This window comes from Poecile atricapillus, chromosome 2, assembly GCF_030490865.1.
Source record: "Poecile atricapillus isolate bPoeAtr1 chromosome 2, bPoeAtr1.hap1, whole genome shotgun sequence".
Lineage (NCBI taxonomy): Eukaryota > Metazoa > Chordata > Aves > Passeriformes > Paridae > Poecile > Poecile atricapillus.
In genome coordinates, this window is record NC_081250.1 from 153,560,745 (window position 1) to 153,587,860 (window position 27,116).

The 27,116-nt window shown below is 43.9% G+C and overlaps 2 protein-coding genes across 5 annotated transcripts in view; one reads left to right on the plus strand and one right to left on the minus strand.

Annotated features, from left to right (window-relative positions):
• Positions 1–2,647, minus strand: part of BOP1 (BOP1 ribosomal biogenesis factor) — an 87,669-nt gene extending 85,022 nt beyond the window's left edge. Inside the window, exon 1 of the mRNA XM_058830041.1 lies at positions 2,412–2,647. Coding sequence (XP_058686024.1) covers positions 2,412–2,420 — 9 coding nt within the window. The 5' untranslated portion in view covers positions 2,421–2,647. The remainder of the gene's footprint in view (positions 1–2,411) is intronic.
• Positions 2,648–5,454: 2,807 nt separating this feature from the next.
• Positions 5,455–27,116, plus strand: part of HSF1 (heat shock transcription factor 1) — a 48,773-nt gene continuing 27,111 nt past the window's right edge. For all 4 annotated transcript variants that reach the window (XM_058830070.1, XM_058830072.1, XM_058830071.1 and 1 more), the window contains exons 1-4: positions 5,455–5,706; positions 11,875–11,983; positions 16,346–16,482; positions 24,379–24,503. In XM_058830070.1, coding sequence (XP_058686053.1) covers positions 5,584–5,706; positions 11,875–11,983; positions 16,346–16,482; positions 24,379–24,503 — 494 coding nt within the window. In that variant the 5' untranslated portion in view covers positions 5,455–5,583. The remainder of the gene's footprint in view (positions 5,707–11,874; positions 11,984–16,345; positions 16,483–24,378; positions 24,504–27,116) is intronic.

Below are 27,116 nucleotides of genomic sequence, written 5' to 3' on the forward strand. Positions count from 1 at the left end.
CCCCTCACGGAGACCAGGCTGGACCCCGCAATTCCCGGGGTTCACCCTCACGGAGACCCCTCCCCAAACTGCCGGGTTCCCCTCAGAACAAACCCAAATCCTCTGCCAGGAACCCAAATTCTCTCTCAGGAGCACAAATTCCCTCACAGGACACCAAAATCCCCCCTCAGGAGTCCAAATCACCTCTCAGGAACCCAAATTCCCCCACAGGAGCCCAAATTCCCTCTCAGAGCCCAAATCTCCCCTCAGGAGCCAAATCCTCTCTCAGGAGCCAAAATTCCCCCACAGGAGCCCAAATTCCCTCTCAGAGCCCAAATCTCCCCTCAGGAGCCAAAATTCCCCCTCAGGAGCCAAAATTCCCCCACAGGAGCCCAAATTCCCTCTCAGAGTCCAAATCACCCCTCAGGAGCCAAATCCTCTCTCAGGAGACAAAATTCCCCCTCAAGGCCCCATATCCCCTCACAGAAGCCCAAATCTCCACTCAGGAGTCCAAATCGTCTCTCAGGAGCCAAAATCCCACTGCACGAGCCCAAATTAGCCCTCAGGAGCCCAAATTCCCTCACAGGACACCAAAATTCCCTCTCAGGAGCCCAAATTCCCACTCAGGAGCCCAAATCTCCCCTCAGGACAACCCCAAATCACCCCAAACTGCCGGGTTCCCCTCAGGACAAATCCAAATTCTCTCTCAGGAGCACAAATGCTCTCTCAAGACACCAAAACGCCCTCTCAGCAGCCCAAATCTTCTCTCACGAGTCCAAATCCCACCTCAGGAGCCCAAATCTCCCCTCAGGACAAACCCAAATCTCCTCTCAATGCCAGGTTCCCCTCAGGGGCCAAAAATTCTCCCTCAGGAGCCCAAATTCCATTCAAGAAGCCCAAATTGCCACTCAGAAGCCCAAATTCTCCCTCAGGTGCCCGAAAATACCCTCTCAGGAGCCCAAATCTCCCCCTCAGGAGCCAAAATCCTATCACAAGAACCCAAAATTCCCTCTCAGGAGTCCAAATCTCCACTCAGGATTCCAAATCCCACCTCAGGAGCCCAAATAGCCCCTCAGGAGCACAAATCTCCCCTCAAGACAAATCCAAATTCCCCCTCACTGCCGGGTTCCCCTCAGGACGAGCCCAAATTCACTCTCAGGAGCAAAAATTCCCTCACAGGACACCAAAATCCTCTCTAAGCACCCAAATCTTCTCTCAAGAGTCCAAATCTCCTCGCAGGAGCACAAATTCCCCCTCAGGAGCCCAAATCCCCTCTCAAAAGCCCAAATTCCCTCACAGAACCCTAAATCTCACCTCAGGAGCCCAAATCCCCTCTCAGAAACTCAAATCTCACCTCACTGCCGGATTCCCCTCAGGACAAACCCAAATCTCCCCTCAGGACAAACCCAAATCTCCCCTCAATGCCGGGTTCCCCTCAGGGGCTGAAAATTCTCCCTCAGGAGCCCAAATTCCATTTCAGAAGTCCAAATTCTCCCTCAGGTGCCCAAAAATACCCTCTCAGGAGCCCAAATCTCCCCCTCAGGAGCCAAAATCCTATCAACAAGAACCCAAAATTCCCTCTCAGGAGTCCAAATCTCCACTCAGGATTCCAAATCCCACCTTAGGAGCCAAAATAGCCCCTCAGGAGCACAAATCTCCCCTCAAGACAAATCCAAATTCCCCCTCACTGCCGGGTTCCCCTCAGGACGAGCCCAAATTCACTCTCAGGAGCAAAAATACTTTCACAGGCCGCCAAAATCCTCTCTCAGCACCCAAATCTTCTCTCAAGAATCCAAATCTCCTCGCAGGAGCACAAATTCCCCCACAGGAGCCCAAATCCCCTCTCAAAAGCCCAAATTCCCTCACAGGTCCCTAAATCGGAGCCCAAATCCCTTCTCAGAAAACCAAATTCTCCTCTCACTGCCTGATTCCCCTCAGAACAAACCCAAATCTCCCCTCACTGCCGGGTTCCCCTCAGAACAAACCCAAATCCTCCCTCACTGCCGGGTTCCCCTCAGAACAAACCCAAATCTCCCCTCACTGCCGGGTTCCCCTCAGGACAAACCCAAATCTCCCCTCACTGCCGGGTTCCCCTCAGAACAAACCCAAATCTCCCCTCACTGCCGGGCTCCCCCTCAGGACAAACCCAAATCTCCCCTCACTGCCGGGTTCCCCTCAGAACAAACCCAAATCCCCCCAAACTGCCGGGTTCCCCTCAGAACAAACCCAAATCTCCCCTCACTGCCGGGTTCCCCCTCACGGCCACCAGACCGGACCCTCCCCCGCCATTTCCCGGTCCCCCCTCACCGGGACCTGCCCAGCCCCGTTGCCATGCCGATCCCTTGAGTATCCCCTCCCTCCCCGTTGCCATGACAACCCCGCGTGTGCCCCCCCTTCCCCTCCGGTGTCCCCATCCCCGGTCACCCCCTGACCTGCTCCATGTTGGCGGCTCCGCGTGCGCCGCCGAACACGTGGGCGCGGGTCAGCGATGCGGCCACGCCCCCGCCGCCCGCGCTTCCGCCTTCCCGCGGCCCCGCTCCGCTGCCGAGGGAGGGGATCCCGCTGCCGGGCACGGCAGGAGAACGGGAAGGGGAAAAAAATAACGGGAAAAACGAACGGGAAAGAGAAGCGGGATTGACTGGCAGCGCGGGAAAATGAGAAAGCAAAGCGCGCTTGCGCAGAGGGCGCCGCGCAGCCGGAACCGCGCATGCGCGCGGCGGCGACAGCGCTAATCGGGCCAGGCGGGGAAAGGGGGCGTGGTCAGAAAGGGGCGTGGTCAGAAAGGGGCGTGGTTTCAGCAAGGCAAGGTCGAAGGGGAAAGGGGCGTGTCCTAAGCGAGGGGGCGGGGCCAGGTGTGACAGCTCAGCTATTGCCAGCAATGGACAGGGGGCGTGGCCTGAACCAAAGGGGCGTGGCCTTGGCTGTCATCAAGAGTGGGGGGCGGGGCCAGATGTTCGGGGGGCGTGTCCCTACAGGCCAGGCAAGTACAGGGAGTGGGCGTGGCTTATTTCGAGTGGGCTTATCCACAGCAAAAACCCATCTGCAACATGCAGTGGGCGTGGCTATTGATTAAGGGGCGTGTCTTTGTGCCAAAGCCCCATTTACAACACGCAGTGGGCGTGGCTAATGCTCAAGGGGGCGTGGTTTTGTGCCAAAGCCCCTATCTACAACATATGGGGGCGTGGCTACCACACAAGGGGGCGTGGCTTTGTGCCAAAGCCCCATCTACAAAACAGAGTGGGCGTGGCTACTGCTCAAGGGGGCGTGTCTTTGTGCCAAAGCCCCTAGATACAACACGGAGTGGGCGTGGCTACTGCTCAAGGGGGCGTGGCTACGTGCCAAAGCCCATCTGCACAACAGTGTGGGCATGGCTAACTCTTAACAGGGCACGACTTTGCGGCAAAGCCCATCTACAGCACACAGTGGGCGTGGCTAACCCTCAAGGGGGCGTGGCTTTGTGCCTAAGCCCTATCTACAACACGGAGTGGGCGTGGCTAACCCCCAGGGGGGCGTGGCTTTGTGACAAAGCTCCCATTTATAGCACAGAGTGGGCGTGGCTAACCCTCAAGGGGGCATGTCTTTGAGCCAAAGCCCCATCTACAACACAGAGTGGGCGTGGCTACTGCTCAAGGGGGCGTGTCTTTGTGCCAAAGCCCCTAGATACAACACGGAGTGGGCGTGGCTACTGCTCAAGGGGGCGTGGCTACGTGCCAAAGCCCATCTGCACAACAGTGTGGGCATGGCTAACTCTTAAAAGGGCACGACTTTGCGGCAAAGCCCATCTACAGCACACAGTGGGCGTGGCTAACCCTCAAGGGGGCGTGGCTTTGTGCCAAAGCCCCTATACACAACACGCTGTGGGCGTGGCTAACCCCCAAGGGGGCGTGGTTTCACAGAGCCCCGATCTACACCACAGAGTGGGCGTGGCTAACCCTCAAAGGGGCGTGGTTTCACACAGAGCCCCTATACACACCACACAGTGGGCGTGGCTAACCCTCAAGGGGGCGTGGTTTCACACAAAGCCCCTATACACAACACTCTGTGGGCGTGGCTAACACTCAAGGGGGCGTGGTTTCACACAAAGCCCCTATCTACAACACGCTGTGGGCGTGGCTAACCCTCAAGGGGGCGTGGTTTCACACAGAGCCCCTATCTACAACACAGAGTGGGCGTGGCTAACCCCCAAGGGGGCGTGGTTTTACACAAAGCCCCTATACACAACACAGAATGGGCGTGGCTAACCCCCAAGGGGGCGTGGTTTCACAGAGCCCCTATACACAACACCCTGTGGGCGTGGCTAACCCTCAAGGGAGCGTGGCTTTGTGCCAAAGCCCCTATACACAACACACTGTGGGCGTGGCTAACCCCCAAGGGGGCGTGGTTTCACACAAAGCCCCTATACACAACACACTGTGGGCGTGGCTAACCCCCAAGGGGGCGTGGTTTCACACAGAGCCCCTATACACAACACAGAGTGGGCGTGGCTAACCCTCAAGGGGGCGTGGTTTCACACAAAGCCCCTATACACAACACGCTGTGGGCGTGGCTAACCCTCAAGGGGGCGTGGTTTCACACAAACCCCTATACACAACACGCTGTGGGCGTGGCTAACCCTCAAGGGGGCGTGGTTTCACAGAGCCCCTATACACAACACAGAGTGGGCGTGGCTAACCCTCAAGGGGGCGTGGTTTCGTGCCAAAGCCCCTATACACAACACACTGTGGGCGTGGCTAACCCCCAAGGGGGCGTGGTTTCGCAGAGCCCCTATACACAACACGCTGTGGGCGTGGCTAACCCCCAAGGGGGCGTGGTTTCACACAAACCCCTATACACAACACACTGTGGGCGTGGCTAACCCCCAAGGGGGCGTGGTTTCACACAAAGCCCCTATACACAACACGCTGTGGGCGTGGTTAACCCTCAAGGAGGCGTGGTTTCACACAAACCCCTATACACAACACACTGTGGGCGTGGCTAACCCCCAAGGGGGCGTGGTTTCACACAAACCCCTATACACAGCACGCTGTGGGCGTGGCTAACCCTCAAGGGGGCGTGGTTTCACACAGAGCCCCTATACACAACACACTGTGGGCGTGGCTAACCCTCAAGGGGGCGTGGTTTCACAGAGCCCCTATACACAACACCCTGTGGGCGTGGCTAACCCTCAAGGGGGCGTGGTTTCACACAAAGCCCCTATACACAACACAGAGTGGGCGTGGCTAACCCTCAAGGGGGCGTGGTTTCACGCAAAGCCCTATACACAACACGCTGTGGGCGTGGCTAACCCCCAAGGGGGCGTGGTTTCATACAAAGCCCCTATACACAACACACTGTGGGCGTGGCTAACCCCGAAGGGGGCGTGGTTTCGCTCCACAGCCCCGCCCCTCGTTTCCCGCCCCTCCCCGCGCACGCTCCCTCGCGCACTGGGCGTGGCCGCGCACGCTCCCCTCACGTCCTTCCACCCTCCCGCCCCCCCAAGATGGCGGCGGCCATGCCGCCTCCCGCCGCCGCCGCCGTTCCCGCCGCCGCCGCCTCTTCCCGCCTTTTTTAAGCGCCTCGCTGCCTACGGGGTTTCCCCGAGCCCTTCCCCGTGAGGGCGCGGCCATGGACGGCCCGGGCTCGGCGGCGGCGGCGGGGCCCGGCGCCAGCAACGTGCCCGCCTTCCTCACCAAACTCTGGACGTTGGTGGAAGATCCCGACACGGATTCCTTGATTTGTTGGAGCCCCGTGAGTTCCCGGGAATGCGGCGGGGATGGAATTCCTGAGGGCAATTCCTGAGGGCAATTCCTGAGGGGAAATTCCCGCCGGGAATTGGCGGCCCCGCTGAGGGGAGGGGGGGGGGGAACGCCCGCGGCCTTGGTGAGGCCCGCGCTGTTCCTGAGGGAATCGCCGCTTAAATCCCGGGTTTTTTTGGGATTGGGAATGTTGGAGGTGAGGTTGGGAATTAAAATGAGAGCGGGATAACGGCGGGGAGTTGGGAATGCGCCGTTAATTAGGGAATAATTGGATAATTAAGGGGTTTGGGGGGGGTAAAAGGTAGGGAATGCGCGGCTGGGAAATGAGGAGATTCCAAAGGTTTTTCCAGGGTTTTTTTTTTCCCTTTGGAGGTTTTTCTTGGAGAGCTGGAGAAGGATTTGGGATAAAAAATGGGAAATAGGGGATGGGGAGGGTTTTTTTGGGAAATGTCGGGATGGAATTCCCAGGAAATCCGGGGCTGCTCCATCCTTGGGAATGGCCAAGGAAGGTCTTGGGATGCTCCTGGAATTCCCAAAATTTCGGGAATTTCTCAGCTCCAGCCCTTTCTGAGGAGCCAAACCCGGATTTGGGAAAAAATCTGGGAATGGGACAACATTCCCAGGGATTCGGGAATGTCGGGAATGCCTCGATCCGGCTGGAATTGCCCTCATGGGGAGCATCCAGAGGCTGCTTTTCCCGGGAATCCACGCTGGTTTTCCTGGATTTTCCCGGGAATTGCGGTTTTCCCTGGATTTTCCCCATTTTTCCTGGATTTTCCCGGGAATCCAGGCTGGTTTTCCTGGATTTTCCCAGGAATCCCGGTTTTCCCTGGATTTCCTCATTTTTCCTGGATTTTCTTGGCCACATCCCCATTTTTCCTGGATTTTCCCCATTTTTCCTGGATTTTCCCCATTTTCCCTGGATTTTCCCCATTTTCCCTGGATTTTCTTGGCCACATCCCCATTTTTCCTGGATTTTCCCCATTTTTCCTGGATTTTCCCGGGAATCCAGGCTGGTTTTCCTGGATTTTCCCAGGAATCCCGGTTTTCCCTGGATTTTCCCCATTTTCCCTGGATTTTCTTGGCCACATCCCCATTTTTCCTGGATTTTCCCCATTTTTCCTGGATTTTCCCGGGAATCCAGGCTGGTTTTCCTGGATTTTCCCAGGAATCCCGGTTTTCCCTGGGTTTTCCCAATTTTTCCTGGATTTTCCCAGCCAAATCCCGATTTTCCCTGGATTTTCCCAGGAATCTGGGCTGATTTTCCAGGATTTTCCCCGGAATCGCAGTTTTCCCTGGATTTTCCCCATTTTCCCTGGATTTTCCCCATTTTTCCTGTTTATTCCCAGGAATCCTGGCTGATTTTCCTGGATTTTCCCAGCCACATCCCGATTTTTCCAGGATTTTCCCAGAAATCTAGGCTGATTTTCCAGGATTTTTCCTGGATTGTCCCAGGAATCCGGGCTGATTTTCCAGGATTTTCCCGGGAATCCCGGTCTTCCCTGGATTTTCCCCATTTTTCCTGGATTTTCCCCATTTTTCCTGGATTTTCCCAGCTACATCCCAGTTTTTCCTGTTTATTCCCAGGAATCCTGGCTGATTTTCCTGGATTTTCCCGGGAATCCTGGCCAATTTTCCTGGATTTTCCCGGGAATTCCAGTTTTTCCTGGATTTTCCCAGCCACATCCCGATTTTCCCATGGGAAAACCCTTACCTGGGGATGGAATTCCATGGAATTTCTCCATTCCCATGGAATTTGCTCATCCCAAAGCTCCCAAACCATTCCCAGCTTTTCCCTGGAACTGAAAAAATTCCCAATTTTTTTTAATTTTCCCCCCTTTTCCCAAAGATTTTCCCACCCATTTCTTGGGAATTCCCAACTTTTCAAGTCTTAAACTCAGAATTTTTCTGCCTTCTGGAAAATCTTGAATTTCCTGGAATATTTTTCCTCCCAAGGAATTTTCCGGGTTTATCCCATTCCCAGTGATTTTTCCCATCCTCATCCCAAAATCCCAACTTTTCCCCCTCATGGATTTTGGCAATTTCCCACCAGGTTTGGGAGCATTCCCTGGATTTTCTGCTTTGAAGGAATTCCTGATTTTTTTTAAATTGGATTTTAAAAATTCCTGTTTTTTTTAACGGATTTTCCCTCTTTTTCCCAAGCATTTTCCTGCTTTTTTTTCCCTCGGGAATTTCTTGCTGGATTTACCAATAAATTCTTTACTTTTTCCAAGGATTTTTCTGCTTTTCCCAAAGAATTCCCAGATTTTTTTCCTAAGGGTTTTCCTGGGTTTTTTTTCCCAAGGAATTCCCATTTTTTCCCAATGATTTCCCTGCTTTTCCCGAATAATTTCCTGCTCTTTTCCCAAGGAATTCCCGGGGTTTTTTTCAGGGATTTTCCTGCTTTTCCCCCCAAGGAATTTTCTGCTTTTTTTCCTAGGAATTCCCATTTTTTTCCCAAGGATTTTACTGCTTTTCCCAAAGAATTTCCTGGGGTTTTTTCCAAGGATTTTCCTGCTTTTCCCCCCCAAGGAATTCCCTGCTTTCTTTCCCAGAAATTCCCTGATTTTCCTGAGGAATTCCCTAATTTTCCCAAAGGTTTTCCTGTTTTTTTTCCCAAGGAATTCCCATTTTTTTCCAAGGATTTTCCTGCTTGTTCCCCCCAAGGAATTCCCTGCTTTCTTTCCCAGAAATTCCCTGATTTTCCCAAGGAATTCCCATTTTTCCCAAGGATTTTCCTGCTTTTTTTTCCCAGGAATTCCCTGCTCATTTCTCCTAAGGAATTCCCTGATATTCTCCAAAGAATTCCCTGCTTTTTTCCCAGGAATTCCCTGGTTTTCCCAGGAATTTGCTGCTTTTTTCCCAAGGATTTTCCTGCTTTTTTTCCCCCAAGGAATTCCCTGCTTTTTCCTGGGATTCCTTTGTTAATTTTTCCAGGAATTCCCTGATTTTCCCGACATTTCCCTTGGAAAATTCCCGCTTTCCCTTCTCCAGAACCTGGAATTTCCCTTCCTTCACCTCCAAATTCCCATTTTTTTCCCATGGGAATTCCCTTTTCCCGACTTTTCCCTGGGAAAATTCCTGGATTTGCTCCCTGTCCTCATCCCACTTTTCCAGCACGGAATTCCCAAGGAATTTCGGCTGCTCTGGACTTGGAATTCTTTGGGATATTGGGAATTTTCTCTTGGTCCAAGGAATTCCTGGAATTCCCATTACCCCATTGTGCTTTTCCCAGATTTCCGGGAAAAATCCGGGATTCCCATGGGAGAAGGGGCTGGGAAGGTTCTGCAATTCTGATTCCATCAAAAGCTGCTGTGGGAATTGGGAATAATTCCCAAAAAATCCTGAAAAAAATTTCCCAAAAAATCCGGAAAAAAAATCCCAAAAAATCCCCAAAAATTCTCAAAAAAATTCCTCAAAAAAATTCCAAAAAAATCCCCCCAAAAATTCTGAAAAATCCCCCAAATTTGCAAAAAAATCCAAAAAAAATCCCAATAAATCCCAAAAAAATTCCCCAAAAAATCCCCCCAAAATTCCCAAAATATCCCCAAAAGTTCCCCCAAAAATCCCAAAAAAACTCCCAGAAACTCCCCAAAAACAATTAAATAAGGACAAATAAGCCCCAAAAAGTCTCAAAAAAAGGGAAAAACCCCCCAAAAATACAAAAAAAATTCCCCCAAAATGCAAAAAAACTGAAAAAACTTTAAAGCAAAAGCAAAAAATTTCCTAAAAATCCCTGAAAATAAAAAAACAAAAGTGAAGTAAAAAAATCACCCCAAAAATAAAAATGACAAAAAATAAAACAATCACAAAAAACCACAAAAACAAAAAAAAACTCCTAAAAAAAATCACAGAAAGTTTAAATCAAAAATAAAAAAAATAATTAAAAAAAACACCCAGAAAATTCCAAAAAAATCCTGAAATATAAAAAAAAATTCCCCAAAACTCAGAAAAAATCTTTGAAAATCCTGAAATATCCAGAAAACCCCAAAGTTCCCTAAAATTAAAAAAAAAAATCAAAAATCCCTGAAAACTTCCCCCAAAAACCCCAAGAAAAATTCCCCAAAAAATTTCCCAAAATATCCAGAAAATCCTAAAATATCCCCAAAAAAATCCCAAAAATTCCCAAAAAAAAACCCCTAAAATAAAAAAATATTCCCAGAAAATCTCCTAAAATAAAATAAAATCAAAAATTCCTAAACCTCCCCCTAAAATCCCCAAAAGTCCTAAAATATCACAAAAAAACCCCAAAAATCAGGAGAAATCCAAATAAATCCCAAAAAATTTTGCCCAAAAAACCCGAAAATCAATCCCTAAAAAATTCCCCAAAAATCCTAAAATATCAAAAAAAAATCCCCCATAAATCAGGAAAAAGTCCTAACAATTCCCAAAAATGAAAGAATTCCTAAAAAACTCCCCAAAAATCCTAAAATATCCCAAAAATCCCCAAAAATCTGGAAAAAAATCCTAAAAATTCCAAAAAAAAACCCTGAAATGAAAAAATTCCTAAAAATTTCCCAAAAAGTCAGGAAAAATCCAAATAAATTCCAGAAAAAATCCCTAAAAAAACTCAAAAATAAAAAAAATCCTCAAAGAATTCAAAAATATCCCCCAAAAAATCCCCAAAACTCAGAAAAAAATCCCAAAAATTCCTTAAAGAATCCCAAGAAAAAACCCCAAAAGAAAAGAATTCCTAAAAAATTCCCAAAGAATCCAAAAATATCCCCAAAAAATCCTCAAAAATCAGAAAAAAATCCTAAAAATTCCCAAAAAACCCCAAAAGAAAAGAATCCCTAAAAAATTCCCAGAAAATCCTAAAAATTCCCAAAAAATCAGAAAAAATCCTAAAAATTCCCAAAAAAATCCCAAAAATTCCCAAAAAATCAGAAAAAAATCCTAAAAATTCCCAAAAAACCCCCAAAGAAAAGATTCCCTAAAAAATTCCCAAAAAATCCTAAAAAATTCCAGAAAAATCCCAAAAAGTCCTAAAAATTCCCAAAAAAATCTTTAAAAATCCCAAAAATTCCCAAAAAACCCCAAAAGAAAAGAATCCCTAAAAAATTCCCAAAAAATCCTAAAAAATTCCCAAAAAATCTTTAAAAACTTCCAAAAAATCCTAAAAAGTTCCCAAAAAATCCCAAAAATCAGAAAAAAATCCCAGAAACATCCCCCTAAAATTCCAAAAAACCCCAAAAAATAAAGAAATCACTAAAAAAGTCCCAAAAATTAAAAAAAAATCCCCCCCAAAAACTCCAAAAATCAGAAAAAAATCCCAAAAATTCCCTAAAAAATATAACACTTCAAAATAAAAGAATTCCTAAAAAATTCCCAAAGAATCCAAAAATATCCCCCCAAAAAATCCTCAAAAATCAGAAAAAAATCCTAAAAATTCCCAAAAAACCCCAAATTTAAAAAATCCCTAAAAAATTCCCAAAAAATCCTAAAAAAATCCCAAAAAATCCCCAAAAATACTAAAAATTCCCAAAAAAATCAGAAAAAAATCCGAAAAAATCCCAAAAATTCCCAAAAAACCCCAAAAGAATCCCTAAAAAATTCCCCAAAAATCCTAAAAAATTCCAAAAAAATCCGAAAAAATCCTGAAAATTCCCAAAAAAGTCAGAAAAAAAATCCTAAAAATTCCCAAAAAATCGTTAAAAATCCCAAAAATTCCCAAAAAACCCCAAAAGAAAAGAATCCCTAAAAAATTCCCCAAAAATCCTAAAAAATTCCAAAAAAATCTGAAAAAGTCCTAAAAATTCCCAAAAAAATCAGAAAAAAATCCTAAAAATTCCCAAAAAAATCTTTAAAAATCCCAAAAATTCCCAAAAAACCCCAAAAGAAAAGAATCCCTAAAAAATTCCCAAAAAATCCTAAAAAATTCCAGAAAAATCCCAGAAAATCCTAAAAATTCCCCAAAAAATCAGAAAAAAATCCTAAAAAGTCCCAAAAAATCTTTAAAAATTCCCAAAAAATCCTAAAATATTCCCAAAAAATCCCAAAAAATCTGAAAAAAATCCTAAAAATTCCCCAAAAAGTCCCCAAAAAATTCCCAAAAATCCTAAAAAATCCCCTCAATCTCCCGAATTCCCGTCTCAAACCCGGAATTCCGACTTTTCCCAGGAATCTGATCCCGATTTTCCCGTTTTTTCCCCCCCTGCAGAGCGGGAGCAGCTTCCACGTCTTCGACCAGGGTCAGTTTTCCAAGGAAGTTCTTCCCAAATATTTCAAACACAACAACATGGCCAGCTTCGTCCGGCAGCTCAACATGTGTGAGTGCATCCCGGGAATTCCCGGAATTCTGGGAATGCTGGGAATGCTGGGAATGCTGGGGAGGGGGGAGGGATCCTGGGAATTCCCGGAATTCTGAGATTCTCTGGGAATTCTGACTCAAAATCCCGGGAATTCCATCTTAAAATCCCAGGAATTCCATCCAAACTGGGAATTCTGAGATTCTCTGGGAATTCCATCTCAAAATCCCGGGAATTCCATCCCCAGATCCCAGGAATTCCATCCAAACTGGGAATTCTGAGATTCTCTGGGAATTCCATCTCAAAATCCCGGGAATTCCATCCTGAAATCCTGGGAATTCCATCTCAAAATCCTGGGAATTCCATCCCCAGATCCCAAGAATTCCATCCCCAAAATCTTGGGAATGCTGGGAATGCCGGGGTGGGGAGGGATCCTGGGAATTCCAGGAATTCTGAGATTCTCTGGGAATTCAATCCTGAAATCCTGGGAATTCTATCCAAACTGGGAATTCCATCCCAAAATCCCAGGAATTCCGGGAATGCTGGGAATGCTGGGGGGGGGGAAGGGATCCTGGGAATTCTGAGATTCTCTGGGAATTCCATTTCGAAATCCTGGGAATTCCAGCCCAAAATCCCGTGAATTCTGGGAATTCCAAGAATGCTGGGAATGCTGGGGGGGGGGGGGGAGGGATCCCGGGAATTCCAGGAATTCTGAAATTTTCTGGGAATTTCATCCTGAAATCCCAGGAATTGCATCCCAAAATTCTGAGGGGCTCCAAACTGGGAATTCTGAGATGATCCAGGAATTCCATCTCAAAATCCCAGGAATTCCACCCAATCTGGGAATTCTGAGATTCTCTGGAAATTCCATCCTGAAATCCTGGGAATTCTATCCTGAAATCCCAGGAATTCCATCCCAAAATCCCAGGAATTCCATCCCAAAATTCCTAGGGGTTCCAAACTTAGAATTCCAAGACTCTCCAGGAATTCCATCTCAAACCCCCGGGAATTCCGTCCTGGAATCCTGGGAATTCAATCCCAAAATTCCCAGGTTTTTCCTCGTTTTTCCAGGATTTGTTTCTCATTTTTCCCAGAATTCCCAGATTTTTTTCCCCTTTTTCAATGCATTTTTTCCCATTTTCCCAGATTTTTTTTCTATTTCCCAGGATTTCTTTTCTCATTTTTTAGGGATGTTTTCCCATTTTTCCAGACTTTTTTGCAGTTTTCCAGGATTTTTTTCCAGAATTTTTCCAGAACTTTTCCAGATTTTTTCCCATTTTTCCAGAATTTTCCCCCCTTTCCAGGATTTCTTTTCCCATTTTCCAAGAACTTTTCCCATTTTTCCAGATTTTCCTGAAAATTCCCAGCAGGTGATGCCACAATCCCCAAAATCCCTGGAAATCCCAGAATTCCCAGATTTTTTTCCAGGATTTTTCACCCAATTTTCTGGGATTTTTTCCCCTTTTTTCCAGCATTTTCCTTCCCAATTTTCCAGCATTTTTCCTCCCACTTTTCCAGGATTTTTCCCCATTTTTCCACAATTCTTTCCCACTTTTCCAGGATTTTTCCCCATTTTTCCAGGCTTTTTTTCCATATTTTTCTAGGATTTTTTCCCATTTTTCCAGCGTTTTTTTTTCCCATTTTTTCATAATTTTTTCCCATTTTTCTCTGATTCTTTTTCACTTTGCAATTTTTTTTTCCCCATTTTTCCAGGATTTTTTTCCCATTTTTCCCCACTTTTCCCGGGTTTTTCCCCCCATTTTCTCAGGATGTTTTATCCCAATTTTTCCAATTTTTTTTCATCAATTTTTCCCCATTTTTCCAGGATTTTTTTCCCTATTTTTCCCAGATTTTTTTTTCCCATTTTTCCAAGACTTCCTTTTCCTGAAAAGCCCCAAATTCCCAAAAACATCAACAAAATCCCTTCAAAAACAGAAAACAGAATAAAATCACCCCCAAAAATTCCAGGAAAATCCAAAAAAATTTCCAAAAATCCGCAAAAAATCCTAAAATAACCCAAAAAATTCCCAGAAATCCACAATTCCTAAAAAAACCCCAAAAAAATCCCAAAAATCCACAAAAAATCCACAAAAAAAATTTCCAAATAATTTCCAAGAATCCACAAAAAAATCCTAAAAAAAAAAAACCCAAAAAATTCCCAAAAATCCACAAAAAATCCAAAAGAAATTTAAAAAAATTCCCAAAAAATCCACAAAAAATCCTCAAAAAAAATCCGAAAAATTCCCAAGAATCCACAAAAAAAATAAAAAAAAAAAATTCCCAAGAATCCACAAAAAATCTGAAAAACATTCCAAAAAATCCACAAAAAAATCTGAAAAAAATCCAAAAACTTCAAAAAAATCCCTCAAAAAATCTGAAAATCTAAAACAATTCCCAGAAATCCACGAAAAAAATCTGAAAAAAAAAAAAAATCCAGAAAATTCCCAAGTATCCACAAAAAAAGTCCATAAAAATCCACAAAAAATCCAAAAAAATTCCAAAAAGTCCACAAAAAAATAAAAAAATCCCAAAGAAATAAAAAAAAAAATCCTGAAAATCCAGAAAGTAATCCTAAAAAAAAAAATTCCCAAGAATCCACAAAAAAATCCAAAAAGTTCCAGAAAGTCCACAAAAAATCTCAAAAAGATTCTGAAAAAATTCCAAAAAAATAAAAAAAATCCAAAAAAATTCCAAAAAAATCCAAAATAAATCCAAAATATTCCCCAAAATCCACAAAAAATCCTAAAAAAAATCCATGAAAAAGTCCTAAAAAATTTCCAAAAAAATCTACAAAAAATTCTCAGAAAAATCCAAAAGAATTCAAAAAAATCCACAAAAAAATTCTCAAAAAAATCCAAAAAAATTCCGAAAAATCCACAAAAAATTCTCAAAAAAATCCACAAAAAAACCCTCAAAAAATTCCAAAACAATTCCAAAAAATCCACAAAAAATTCTCAAAAAAATTCACAAAAAAAACCTCAAAAAAATCCAAAACAATTCCAAAAAATCCACAAAAAATTCTGAAAAAAATCCAAAAAAATTCCCCAAAAATCCACAAAAAATCTTCCAAAAAATCCAAAAAAATTCCGAAAAATCCACAAAAAATTCTCAAAAAAATCCACAAAAATTCCAAAAAATCCACAAAAAAACCCTCAAAAAAATCCAAAACAATTCCAAAAAATCCACAAAAAATTCTCAAAAAAATCCAAAAAAATTCAAAAAAACAAAACAAAACAAAAACAATCCGAAAGAAATCAAAAAAAATTCCCCAAAAATCCACAAAAAATGCTCAAAAAAATCCAAAAAAATTCTCCAAAAATTCACAAAAAATCTTCAAAAAAATCCAAAAAAATTCGGAAAAATCCACAAAAAATTCTCAAAAAAATCCAAAAAAATGCCGAAAAATCCACAAAAAATTCTCAAAAAAATCCACAAAAAAAACCTCAAAAAAATCCAAAACAATTCCGAAAAATCCCCAAAAAATTCTCAAAAAAATCCCAAAAAATTCCCCAAAAATCCACAAAAAAATCTTCAAAAAAATCCAAAAAAATTCTGAAAAATTCACAAAAAAAATTCTCAAAAAAATCCACAAAAATTCCAAAAAATCCACAAAAAATTCTGAAAAAAATCCACAAAAATTCAAAAAAATAAAACAAAACAAAAACAATCCGAAAGAAATCAAAAAAAATTCCCCAAAAATCCACAAAAAATGCTCAAAAAAATCCAAAAAAATTCTCCAAAAATCCACAAAAAATCTTCAAAAAAATCCAAAAAAATTCGGAAAAATCCACAAAAAAGTCTCAAAAAAATCCACAAAAATTCCAAAAAATCCACAAAAAACCCTCAAAAAAATCCACAAAAATTCCGAAAAGTCCACAAAAAAATTCTCAAGAAAATCTAAGAAAATTCCGAAAAATCCACAAAAAATTCTCAAAAAAATTCCGAAAAGTCCACAAAAAATTCTCAAAAAAATCAAAAAAAATTCCAAAGAATCCACAAAAAATGCTCAAAAAAATCCAAAAAAATTCCAAAAAATCCACAAAAAATGCTCAAAAAAATTCAAAAAAATTCCCAAAAAAAATTCTCAAAAAAATCCAAAATAATCCCAAAAAATCCACAAAAAAAGTTCTCAAAAAAGTCCAAAAAAATTCCAAAAAGTCCCCAAAAAAATTCTCAAAAAAATCCAAAAAAATTCCGAAAAATCCACCAAAAAATTCTCAAAAAAATCCAAAAAAATTCAAAAAAATCCACAAAAAATTCTCAAAAAAATCCAAAAAAATTCCAAAAAATCCACAAAAAACCCTCACAAAAATTCCAAAAAAAATCCCAAAAAATTCCAAAATCAATCCTGATTTTTTTGTGTCCCCATTGCCGTTTTTCCAGACGGATTCCGGAAGGTTGTGCACCTGGAGCAGGGCGGGCTGGTGAAGCCGGAGCGGGACGATACGGAATTCCAACATCCCTTTTTCCTGCGGGGGCAGGAGCAGCTCCTGGAAAACATCAAACGCAAAGTGACCAGCGTGAGTGGGGCAGCACATTCCCGGGAAAAATCCTGGAATTCTGGGCTGGAAAAGGGAAAAATCCCAGGATTCTGGGCGGGAAAAGGGAAAATCCCAGGATTCTGGGCTGGAGGTGGGAAAAATCCCAGGATTCTGGTTGGGAAAAAGGAAAAATCCCGGAATTCTGGGCGGGAAAAGGGAAAAATCCCCGGATTCTGGGCTGGATCAGGGAAAAATCCCGGGATTTTGGGCTGGATCAGGGAAAAATTCCAGGATTTTGGTCTGGAGGTGGAAAAAATTCCAGGATTTTGGGCTGGATCAGGGAAAAATCCCGGGATTCTGGGCTGGGGATGGGAAAAATCCCAGGATTTTGGGCTGGATCAGGGAAAAATTCCGGGATTTTGGGCTGGAGGTGGAAAAAATTCCAGGATTTTGGGCTGGAGATGGGAAAAATTCTGGGATTGTGGCCTGGAGGTGGGAAAAATCCCGGGATTCTGGTTGGGAAAAGGGGAAAAATCCCAGAATTTTGGGCTGGAGATGGGAAAATTCCAGGATTTTGGGCTGGATCAGGGAAAAATCCCGGGATTCAGGTTGGGAAAAGGGGAAAAATCCCAGAATTCTGGGCTGGATCAGGTTAAAATTCCGGGATTTTGGTCTGGAGGTGGAAAAAATTCCAGGATTTTGGGCTGGAGCTGGGAAAAATTCCAGGATTTTGGGCTGGATCAGGGAAAAATCCCGGGATTCAGGTTGGGAAAAGGGGAAAAATCCCAGTATTCTGGGCTGGATCAGGGAAAAATTCCGGGATTTTGGTCTGGAGGTGGAAAAAATTCCAGGATTTTGGGCTGGATCAGGGAAAAATTCCGGGATTTTGGTCTGGAGGTGGAAAAAATTCCAGGATTTTGGGCTGGAGATGGGAAAAATTCCAGGATTTTGGGCTGGATCAGGGAAAAATTCCAGGATTTTGGTCTGGAGATGGGAAAAATTCTGGGATTGTGGTCTGGAGGTGGGAAAAATCCGGGAATTCTGGTTGAGAAAAGGGGAAAAATCCTAGGATTCTGGGCTGGATCAGGTTAAAATTCCGGGATTTTGGTCTGGAGGTGGAAAAAATTCCAGGATTTTGGGCTGGATCATGGAAAAATCCCGGGATTCTGGTTCAGAGGTGGGAAAAATCTTGGGATTCTGGTTGGGAAAAGGGAAAAATTCCGGGATTCTGATCTGGGGATTGGAAAAATCCCAGGGTTCTGGTTGGGGAAAGGGAAAAATCCCGGGATTCTGGTTGGGGAAAGGGAAAAATTTGGGGATTCTGGTTGGGAAAAGGCGAAAAATCCCAGAATTCCGATAGGGAAAAGGGAAAAATTCTGAAATTCTGGTTGGGAAAAGGGAAAAATCCTGGAATTCCATGTTGGGAGATGGGAGAAAATCCCGGAATTCCGGTCGGGAAAAGGGAAAAATCCCAGAATTGGAAAAAGGGAAAAATCCCAGGATTTTGGGCTGGGGTGGGAAAAATCCCAGAATTCCAATTGGGAAAAGGGAAAAATCCTGGGATTTCAGTTGAGAGATGGGAAAAAATCCCGGAATTCCGGTCGGGAAATGGGAAAAACCCCAGAATTCCAATTGGGAAATGGGAAAAATCCCGGCATTCCAATTGGGAAAAGGGAAAAATCCTGGGATCCACCCCAAAATTAAGTTTGGATCTATTAAAAATCCCAGGATCTGCTAAAAATCTCAGGATTCTGGTCTGGGGATTGGCAAAATCCCAGGATTCTGGGCTGGAGGTGGGAAAAATCCCGGGATTCAGGTTGGGAAAAGGGGAAAAATTCCAGTATTCTGGGCTGGATCAGGGAAAAATTCCAGGATTTTGGTCTGGAGGTGGAAAAAATTCCAGGATTGTGGTCTGGAGGTGGGAAAAATCCCGGGATTGTGGTTGGGAAAAGGGGAAAAATCCCAGGATTCTGGGCTGGATCAGGTTAAAATTCCGGGATTTTGGTCTGGAGGTGGAAAAAATTCCAGGATTTTGGGCTGGATCATGGAAAAATCCTGGGATTCTGGTTCAGAGGTGGGAAAAATCTTGGGATTCAGGTTGGGAAAAGGGAAAAATTCCGGGATTCTGATCTGGGGATTGGAAAAATCCCAGGATTCTGGTTGGGGATGGGAAAAATCCCGGGATTGTGGTCTGGATCAGGGAAAAATCCCGGGATTCTGGGCTGTGGATGGGAAAAATCCTGGGATTCTGGGCTGAAGGTGGGAAAAATTCCAGGATTCTGGGCTGGAAAAGGGAAAAATCCCGGGATTCTGGGCTGGATCAGGGAAAAATCCCGGGATTCTGGTCTGGGAGAACAGAAAAATCCTGGGATTCTTGTCTGGATCAGGGAAAAATCCCGGGATTCTGGGCTGGATCAGGGAAAAATGCCAGGATTTTGGTCTGGAGATGGGAAAAATCCTGGGATTCTGGGCTGAAGGTGGGAAAAATTCCGGGATTCTGGTTGGGAAAAAGGAAAAATCCCGGGATCCACCCCAAAATTAAGTTGGGATCCATTAAAAATTTCGGGATCTGCTGAAAATCCCAGGATTCTGGTTTGGGGATGGGAAAAATCCTGATATTCTGGTTGGGAAAAGGGAAAATTCCGGGGATTCTGGGCTGGGGATGGGAAAAATCCCAGGATTTTGCTCTGGAGATGGGAAAAATCTGGGATTCTGGTCTGGAGGTGGGAAAAATCCCAGGATTCTGGTTGGGAAAAGGGAAAAATCCCAGGATTCCAATTGGGAAAAGGGAAAAATCCCGGGATTCTAGTTGGGAAAAGGTGAAAAATCCCAGAATTCCGATAGGGAAAAGGGAAAAATTCTGAAATTCTGGTTGGGAAAAGGGAAAAATCCTGGAATTCCAGTTGGGAGATGGGAAAAAATCTCGGAATTCCGGTCGGGAAAAGGGAAAAATCCCAGAATTGGAAAAAGGGAAAAATCCCGGGATTTTGGGCTGGGGTGGGAAAAATCCCGGGATTCCAATTGGGAAAAGGGAAAAATCCCAGAATTCCAATTGGGAGATAGGAAAAATCCTGGGATCCACCCCAAAACTCAGCTGAGATCCATTAAAAATCCTGGGATTTGCTAAAAATCCCAGGATCTGGGCTGGAAAAATGGGTGGGAGATGGAAAAAACGCGGAATTCCAATTGGGATTTATTAAAAGTCCTGGGATTTGCTAAAAAATCCATTTGGGTTTTGTTCAAAATTCCTGGGATCCACCCCAAAAACCTGGGATCCGATAAAAATCCCGGGGTCTGGTCCAAATTCCTAAAAAAATTCCCAAAAATCCATCAAAAATCTCCAAATTTCCAGAAAAAATTTTGGAATTGTCTTAAAAATTCCTAAAAATCCCCCAAAATTCCCAAAAAAACCCCAAACCCTTGGGAAAACAACCAGAAAATCCCAAAGAAAGCTTTGAAAAAGTCCTGAAAAAAAACAAATTCCGTAATTCTCCCTCAAATCCTTCTCAAACTTCATCCAAATTCAAACCAGTTCCGTAAAAACCAAAGGAAATTCCCAAAAATTCCCAAAAAATGTCCTAAAACTGCCCAAATTCCTCAAAAAACAGCTGGAAAATCTAATGAAAAATCTTAAAAACTCCCCAAAAAAGCCTCCAAAAAATCCTAAACTGATCCCAAAAAATCCCCAAAATCCCCTTTAAACCTTCCTGAACTTCCATCTAAATCCAAAACAATTCCTTAAAAACCAAAGGGAATTCCAGAAAATTCCTGAAAATGTCCTAAAACCACCCAAACTCCTCAAAAAACCGCCGGAAAATCCCTAGAAAAACCTTGAAAACGCCCCAAAAAAGCCTCCCAAAAATCCCAAACAGATCCCAAAAAATCCCCAAAATCATCTTTAAACCTTCCTGAAACTCCATCCGAATCCAAAACAATTCCATAAAAACCAAAGGGAATTCTTAAAAGTTCCCAAAAAATGCCCTAAACTTGCCCAAACTCCTCAAAAAACAGCCTGGAAATGCAAAGAAAAACCTTGAAAACTCCCCGAAAAAGCCCCCCAGAAATCCCCAAAAAAGTCCCCAAAATTCCCAAAAATCACCTTTAACCCTTTCTAAACTTCCATCGGAATCCAAACCAGTTCCGTAAAATCCTAAAAAAATTCCCAAAATTCCCAAAAAAATGCCTGAAAATCTCCCAAACTGCTCAAAAAACTGCCTGATAATCACAAAAAAAGCCTTAAAAACACCCCAAAAAAACGCGGAAAAACACCCAAAAAAATTCCCAAAAAATTCCCAAAAATTCCTGGAGTTTGCCAGTGTTGCAGATTCCCGTTTTTCCCGTTTTTCCCGTTTTTCCAGGTTTCTGGGCTGAAGGGAGAGGAGGTTCGGGTGCGGCAGGACAGCGTGGCGCGGCTCCTGGCCGACATGCAGGCCATGAGGGGCAGAACTGCTCCCTACAAATCCCAAACCCATCCCAAAAAATCCCCTTTAAACTTTCCTGAACTTCCATCTAAATCCAAAACAATTCCATAAAAACCAAAGGGAATTCCAGAAAATTCCTGAAAATGTCCTAAAACTGCCCAAACTCCTCAAAAAACCGCCGGAAAATCCCTAGAAAAACCTTGAAAACGCCCCAAAAAAGCCTCCCAAAAATCCCAAACAAATCCCAAAAAATCCCCAAAATCCTCTTTAAACCTTCCTGAAACTCCATCCAAATCCAAAACAATTCCATAAAAACCAAAGGGAATTCTTAAAAATTCCCAAAAAATGCCCTAAACTCGCCCAAACTCCTCAAAAAACAGCCTGGAAATGCAAAGAAAAACTTTGAAAACGCCCCAAAAAAGCCTCCGAAAAATCCCAAACAGATGCCAAAAAATCCCAAAAATCCCCTTTAAACCTTCCTGAAACTCCATCCAAATCCAAAACAATTCCATAAAAACCAAAGGGAATTCTTAAAAATTCCCAAAAAATGCCCTAAACTCGCCCAAACTCCTCAAAAAACAGCCTGGAAATGCAAAGAAAAACCTTGAAAACTCCCCAAAAAAGCCCCCCAGAAATCCCCAAAAAAGTCCCAAAAATTCCCAAAAATCACCTTTAACCCTTTCTAAACTTCCATCCAAATCCAAACCAGTTCCATAAAATCCTAAAAACATTCCCAAAATTCCCAAAAAAATGCCGGAAAATCTCCCGAACACCTCAAAAAACTGCCTGAAAATCGCGAAAAAAGCCTTAAAAACACCCCAAAAAAACCCGGAAAAAAACCCAAAAAAATTCCCAAAAAATTCCCAAAAATTCCTGGAGTTTGCCAGCGTTGCAGATTCCCGTTTTTCCCGTTTTTCCCGTTTTTCCAGGTTTCTGGGCTGAAGGGAGAGGAGGTTCGGGTGCGGCAGGACAGCGTGGCGCGGCTCCTGGCCGACATGCAGGCCATGAGGGGCAGAACTGCTCCCTACAAATCCCAAACCCATCCCAAAAAATCCCAAAAATCCCCTTTAAACTTTCCTGAACTTCCATCTAAATCCAAAACAATTCCTTAAAAAGCAAAGGGAATTCCAGAAAATTCCTGAAAATGTCCTAAAACCGCCCAAACTCCTCAAAAAACTGCCGGAAAATCCCCAGAAAAACCTTGAAAACGCCTCAAAAAAGCCTCCCAAAAATCCCAAACAGATCCCAAAAAATCCCCAAAATCATCTTTAAACCTTCCTGAAACTCCATCCAAATCCAAAACAATTCCTTAAAAACCTAAAAGAATTCCCAAAATTCCCAAAAAAATGCCTGAAAATCTCCCGAACACCTCAAAAAACTGCCTGAAAATAATGAAAAAAGCCTTAAAAACACCCCAAAAAAACCCGGAAAAAAACCCCAAAAAATTCCCAAAAAACTCCTAAAAATTCCTGGAGTTTGCCAGTGTTGCAGATTCCCGTTTTTCCCGTTTTTCCCGTTTTTCCAGGTTTCTGGGCTGAAGGGAGAGGAGGTTCGGGTGCGGCAGGACAGCGTGGCGCGGCTCCTGGCCGACACGCAGGCCACGAGGGGCAGAAGTGCTCCCTGCAAATCCCAAACCCATCCCAAAAAATCCCAAAAATCCCCTTTAAGCTTTCCTAAACTTCCATCAAAATCTGAAACAATTCCATAAAAACCAAAGGGAATTCCAGAAAATTCCTGAAAATGTCCTAAAACTGCCCAAACTCCTCAAAAAACCGCCGGAAAATCCCTAGAAAAACCTTGAAAACGCCCCAAAAAAGCCTCCCAAAAATCCCAAACAAATCCCAAAAAATCCCAAAAATCCCCTTTAAACCTTCCTGAAACTCCATCCAAATCCAAAACAATTACATAAAAACCAAAGAGAATTCTTAAAAATTCCCAAAAAATGCCCTAAACTCGCCCAAACTCCTCAAAAAACAGCCGGGAAATGCAAAGAAAAACCTTGAAAACTCCCCAAAAAAGCCTCCCAAAAATCCCAAACAGATCCCAAAAAATCCCAAAAATCCCTTTTAAATCTTCCTAAACTTCCATCTAAATGCAAAGCAATTCCATAAAAACCTAAAAGAATTCCCAAAATTCCCAAAAAAATGCCTGAAAATCTCCCAAACACCTCAAAAACCGCCCTGAAAATCACGAAAAAAGCCTTAAAAACACCTCGAGAAAACCCCCAAAAAAACCCAAAAAAAATTCCCAAAAAATTTCCACAAATTCCCGGAGTTTCTCAGTGTTGCAGATTCCCGTTTTTCCCGTTTTTCCCGTTTTTCCAGGTTTCTGGGCTGAAGGGAGAGGAGGTTCGGGTGCGGCAGGACAGCGTGGCGCGGCTCCTGGCCGACATGCAGGCCACGAGGGGCAGAACTGCTCCCTACAAATCCCAAACCCATCCCAAAAAATCCCAAAAATCTCCTTTAAGCTTTCCTAAACTTCCATCCAAATCCAAAACAATTCCTTAAAAAGCAAAGGGAATTCCAGAAAATTCCTGAAAATGTCCTAAAATCGCCCAAACTCCTCAAAAAACTGCCGGAAAATCCCTGGAAAAACCTTGAAAACGCCCCAAAAAAGCCTCCCAAAAATCCCAAACAAATCCCAAAAAATCCCAAAAATCCCCTTTAAACCTTCCTGAAACTCCATCCAAATCCAAACCAATTCCATAAAAACCTAAAAGAATTCCCAAAATTCCCAAAAAAATGCCTGAAAATCTCCTGAACACCTCAAAAACCGCCCTGAAAATCACGAAAAAAGCCTTAAAAACACCCCAAAAAAACCCCAAAAAATTCCCAAAAAATTCCTAAAAATTCCTGGAGTTTGCCAGTGTTGCAGATTCCCGTTTTTCCCGTTTTTCCCGTTTTTTCCCATTTTTCCAGGTTTCTGGGCTGAAGGGAGAGGAGGTTCGGGTGCGGCAGGACAGCGTGGCGCGGCTCCTGGCCGACATGCAGGCCATGAGGGGCAGAACTGCTCCCTACAAATCCCAAACCCATCCCAAAAAATCCCAAAAATCTCCTTTAAACTTTCCTGAACTTCCATCTAAATCCAGAACAATTCCTTAAAAAGCAAAGGGAATTCCAGAAAATTCCTGAAAATGTCCTAAAACCGCCCAAACTCCTCAAAAAACTGCCGGAAAATCCCTAGAAAAACCTTGAAAACGCCCCAAAAAAGCCTCCCAAAAATCCCAAATAGATCCCAAAAAATCCCAAAAATCCCCTTTAAACCTTCCTGAAACTCCATCCAAATCCAAAACAATTCCTTAAAAACCTAAAAGAATTCCCAAAATTCCAAAAAAAATGCCTGAAAACCTCCGGAACGGCTCAAAAACCGCCCTGAAAATCACAAAAAAAGCCTTAAAATCACCCCAAAAAAACGCGGAAAAACACCCAAAAAAATTCCCAAAAAATTCCTAAAAATTCCTGGAGTTTGCCAGCGTTGCAGATTCCCGTTTTTCCCGTTTTTCCCATTTTTCCAGGTTTCTGGGCTGAAGGGAGAGGAGGTTCGGGTGCGGCAGGACAGCGTGGCGCGGCTCCTGGCCGACATGCAGGCCATGAGGGGGAAGCAGGACAGCCTCGACTCGCGCTTGCTCGCCATGAAACAGTACGGGGGAAAAATCCCGGGAAAAACTGGGAAAATCGGGAATTTTTGTCGGGAATTCTGGGTTGGGATCGAGGGGTTCATCCTCAAGGGGTCGGGGATTTGGGGGGGAGTTGGGAAAAGCAGGAATTTGTGCTCGGGATTTGGTGGAATTGAGGGGGGGGTTGGGGAGATGAGGGAGATGGGGACGGGGTTGGGATTCGGGAATTTGGGATTGGGAATTTGGGATGAGGGGATTTGGGATGGGGATTTGGGAATTTGGGATTGGGAATTTGGGATGAGGGAATTTGGGATGAGGGGATTTGGGAGTTGGGAATTTGGGTTTTGGGATTTGGGAATTTAGGATTGGGAATTTGGGATTGGGAATTTGGGATGGGGATTCGGGAATTTGGGATTGGGAATTTGGAAATTTGGGATTGGGAATTTGGGATGAGGGAATTTGGGAGTTGGGAATTTGGGATGAGAGGATTTGGGATGAGGGAATTTGGGAATTTGGGATTGGGAATTTGGGATGAGAGGATTTGGGATGGGGATTTGGGAATTTGGGATTGGGAATTTGGGATGAGGGGATTTGGGATGAGGGGATTTGGGAGTTGGGAATTTGGGTTTTGGGATTTGGGAATTTGGGATTGGAAATTTGGGATGGAGGAATTTGGGATTTGGGATGAGGGGATTTGGGAGTTGGGAATTTGGGATTTGGGAATTGGATTTGGGATTGGGAATTTGGGATGAGAGGATTTGGGATGGGGATTTGGGAATTTGGGATTCGGGAATTTAGGATGAGGGAATTTGGGATTTGGGGATTTGGGATGAGGGGATTTGGGAGTTGGGGATTTGGGGATTTGGGATTGGGAATTTGGGGATTTGGGATGAGGGAATTTGGGATTGGAAATTTGGGAATTTGGGATTGGGAATTTGGGATGAGGGGATTTGGGATTTGGGAATTTGGGATTTGGGGATTTGGGATGAGGGAATTTGGGAATTGGGAATTTGGGATTTGGGGATTTGGCATTGGAGATTTGGGAATTTGGGATGAGGGGATTTGAGATCAGGGATTTGGGATGAGGGAATTTGGGATTCGGGAATTTGGGATTTGGGAATTTGGGATTTGGGATGGAGGGGATTTGGGATTTGGGATTTGGGATGGAGGGAATTTGGGAATTTGGGATGGGAGGATTTGGGATTCGGGAATTTGGGATGGAGAAATTTGGGATTCGGGAATTTGGGATGAGGGGGTTGAGATTTGGGATTTGGGAATTTGGGATGAGGGGATTTGGGGATTTAGGATGAGGGGATTTGGGATGGAGGGAATTTGGCATTTGGGATGAGTGGATTTGGGATTTGGGATGAGGGGATTTGGGAGTTGGGAATTTGGGGATTTGGGATGAGGGGATTTGGGAATTTGGGATGAGAGGATTTGGGATGAGGGAATTTGGGATTTGGGAATTTGGGATTGGAAATTTGGGATTGGAAATTTGGGATTTGGGAATTTGGGATTGGGAATTTGGGATGAGGGTATTTGGGAGTTGGGAATTTGGGATTTGGGGATTTGGGAATTTGGGAATTTGGGATTGGGAATTTGGGATGAGAGGATTTGGAATGGGGATTTGGGAATTTGGGATTTAGGAATTTGGGAGTTGGGAACTTGGGATTCGGGAATTTGGGATGAGGGGATTTGGGATGAGGGGATTTGGCATTGGAAATTTGGGATTCGGGAATTTGGGATGGAGAAATTTAGGATGAGGGAATTTGGAATTTGGGAATTTGGGATGGAGGGGATTTGGGAATTTGGGACTTTTGGGTAGGATTTTTGGGATATTTTGGCAGGGAGAAGTTTGGGATTTAGGATTGGGAATTTGGGATCAGGGGATTCAGGATGGAGAAGTTTGGGATGCAGGGATTGGGAATTTGGGATGGAGGGATTTGGGATTTTCGGATTTAGGATGCAGGGATCAGGAATTTGGGATGAGGGGATTTGGGATCAGGGATTTGGGATTTGGGATGAAGGGATTTGGGATCCAGGGATTTGGGATTTTTCGGAGGATTTTTGGGGTATTTTGGGATGGAGAAGTTTGGGATTTGGGATTGGGAATTTGAGATGGAGGAATTTGGGATGAGGGGATTTGGGATCAGGGATTTGGGATTCGGGATGGAAAAATTCAGGATGCAGGGATTGGGATTTGGGATGGAGGAATTTGGGATTTTTGGGATTTTAGGGATATTTTGGGATGGAGAAATTTGGGATTTGGGATTGGGATTTGGGGTGGAGGAATTTAGGATTTTTGAGAGGATTTTTGGGATGGAGAAGTTTGGGATTTGGGATTGGGAATTTGGGATAGAAGGATTTGGGATGAGGGAATTTGGAATGAGGAGGGGATTTGGGATCAAGGATGGAGAAGTTTGGGATTGGGATTTGGGGCGGAGGAGTTTGGGATTTTTGGGAGGATTTTTGGGATGGAGAAGTTTGGAATTTGGGATGAGGGGATTTGGAAGTTGGGATAGAAGGATTTGGGATTTTTGGGATGGAGAAGTTTGGAATTTTGGATCAGGGATTTTGGATCAGGGAATTTGGGACTTGGGGTGAAGGGATTTGGGATGGAGAAGTTTGGGATTTTG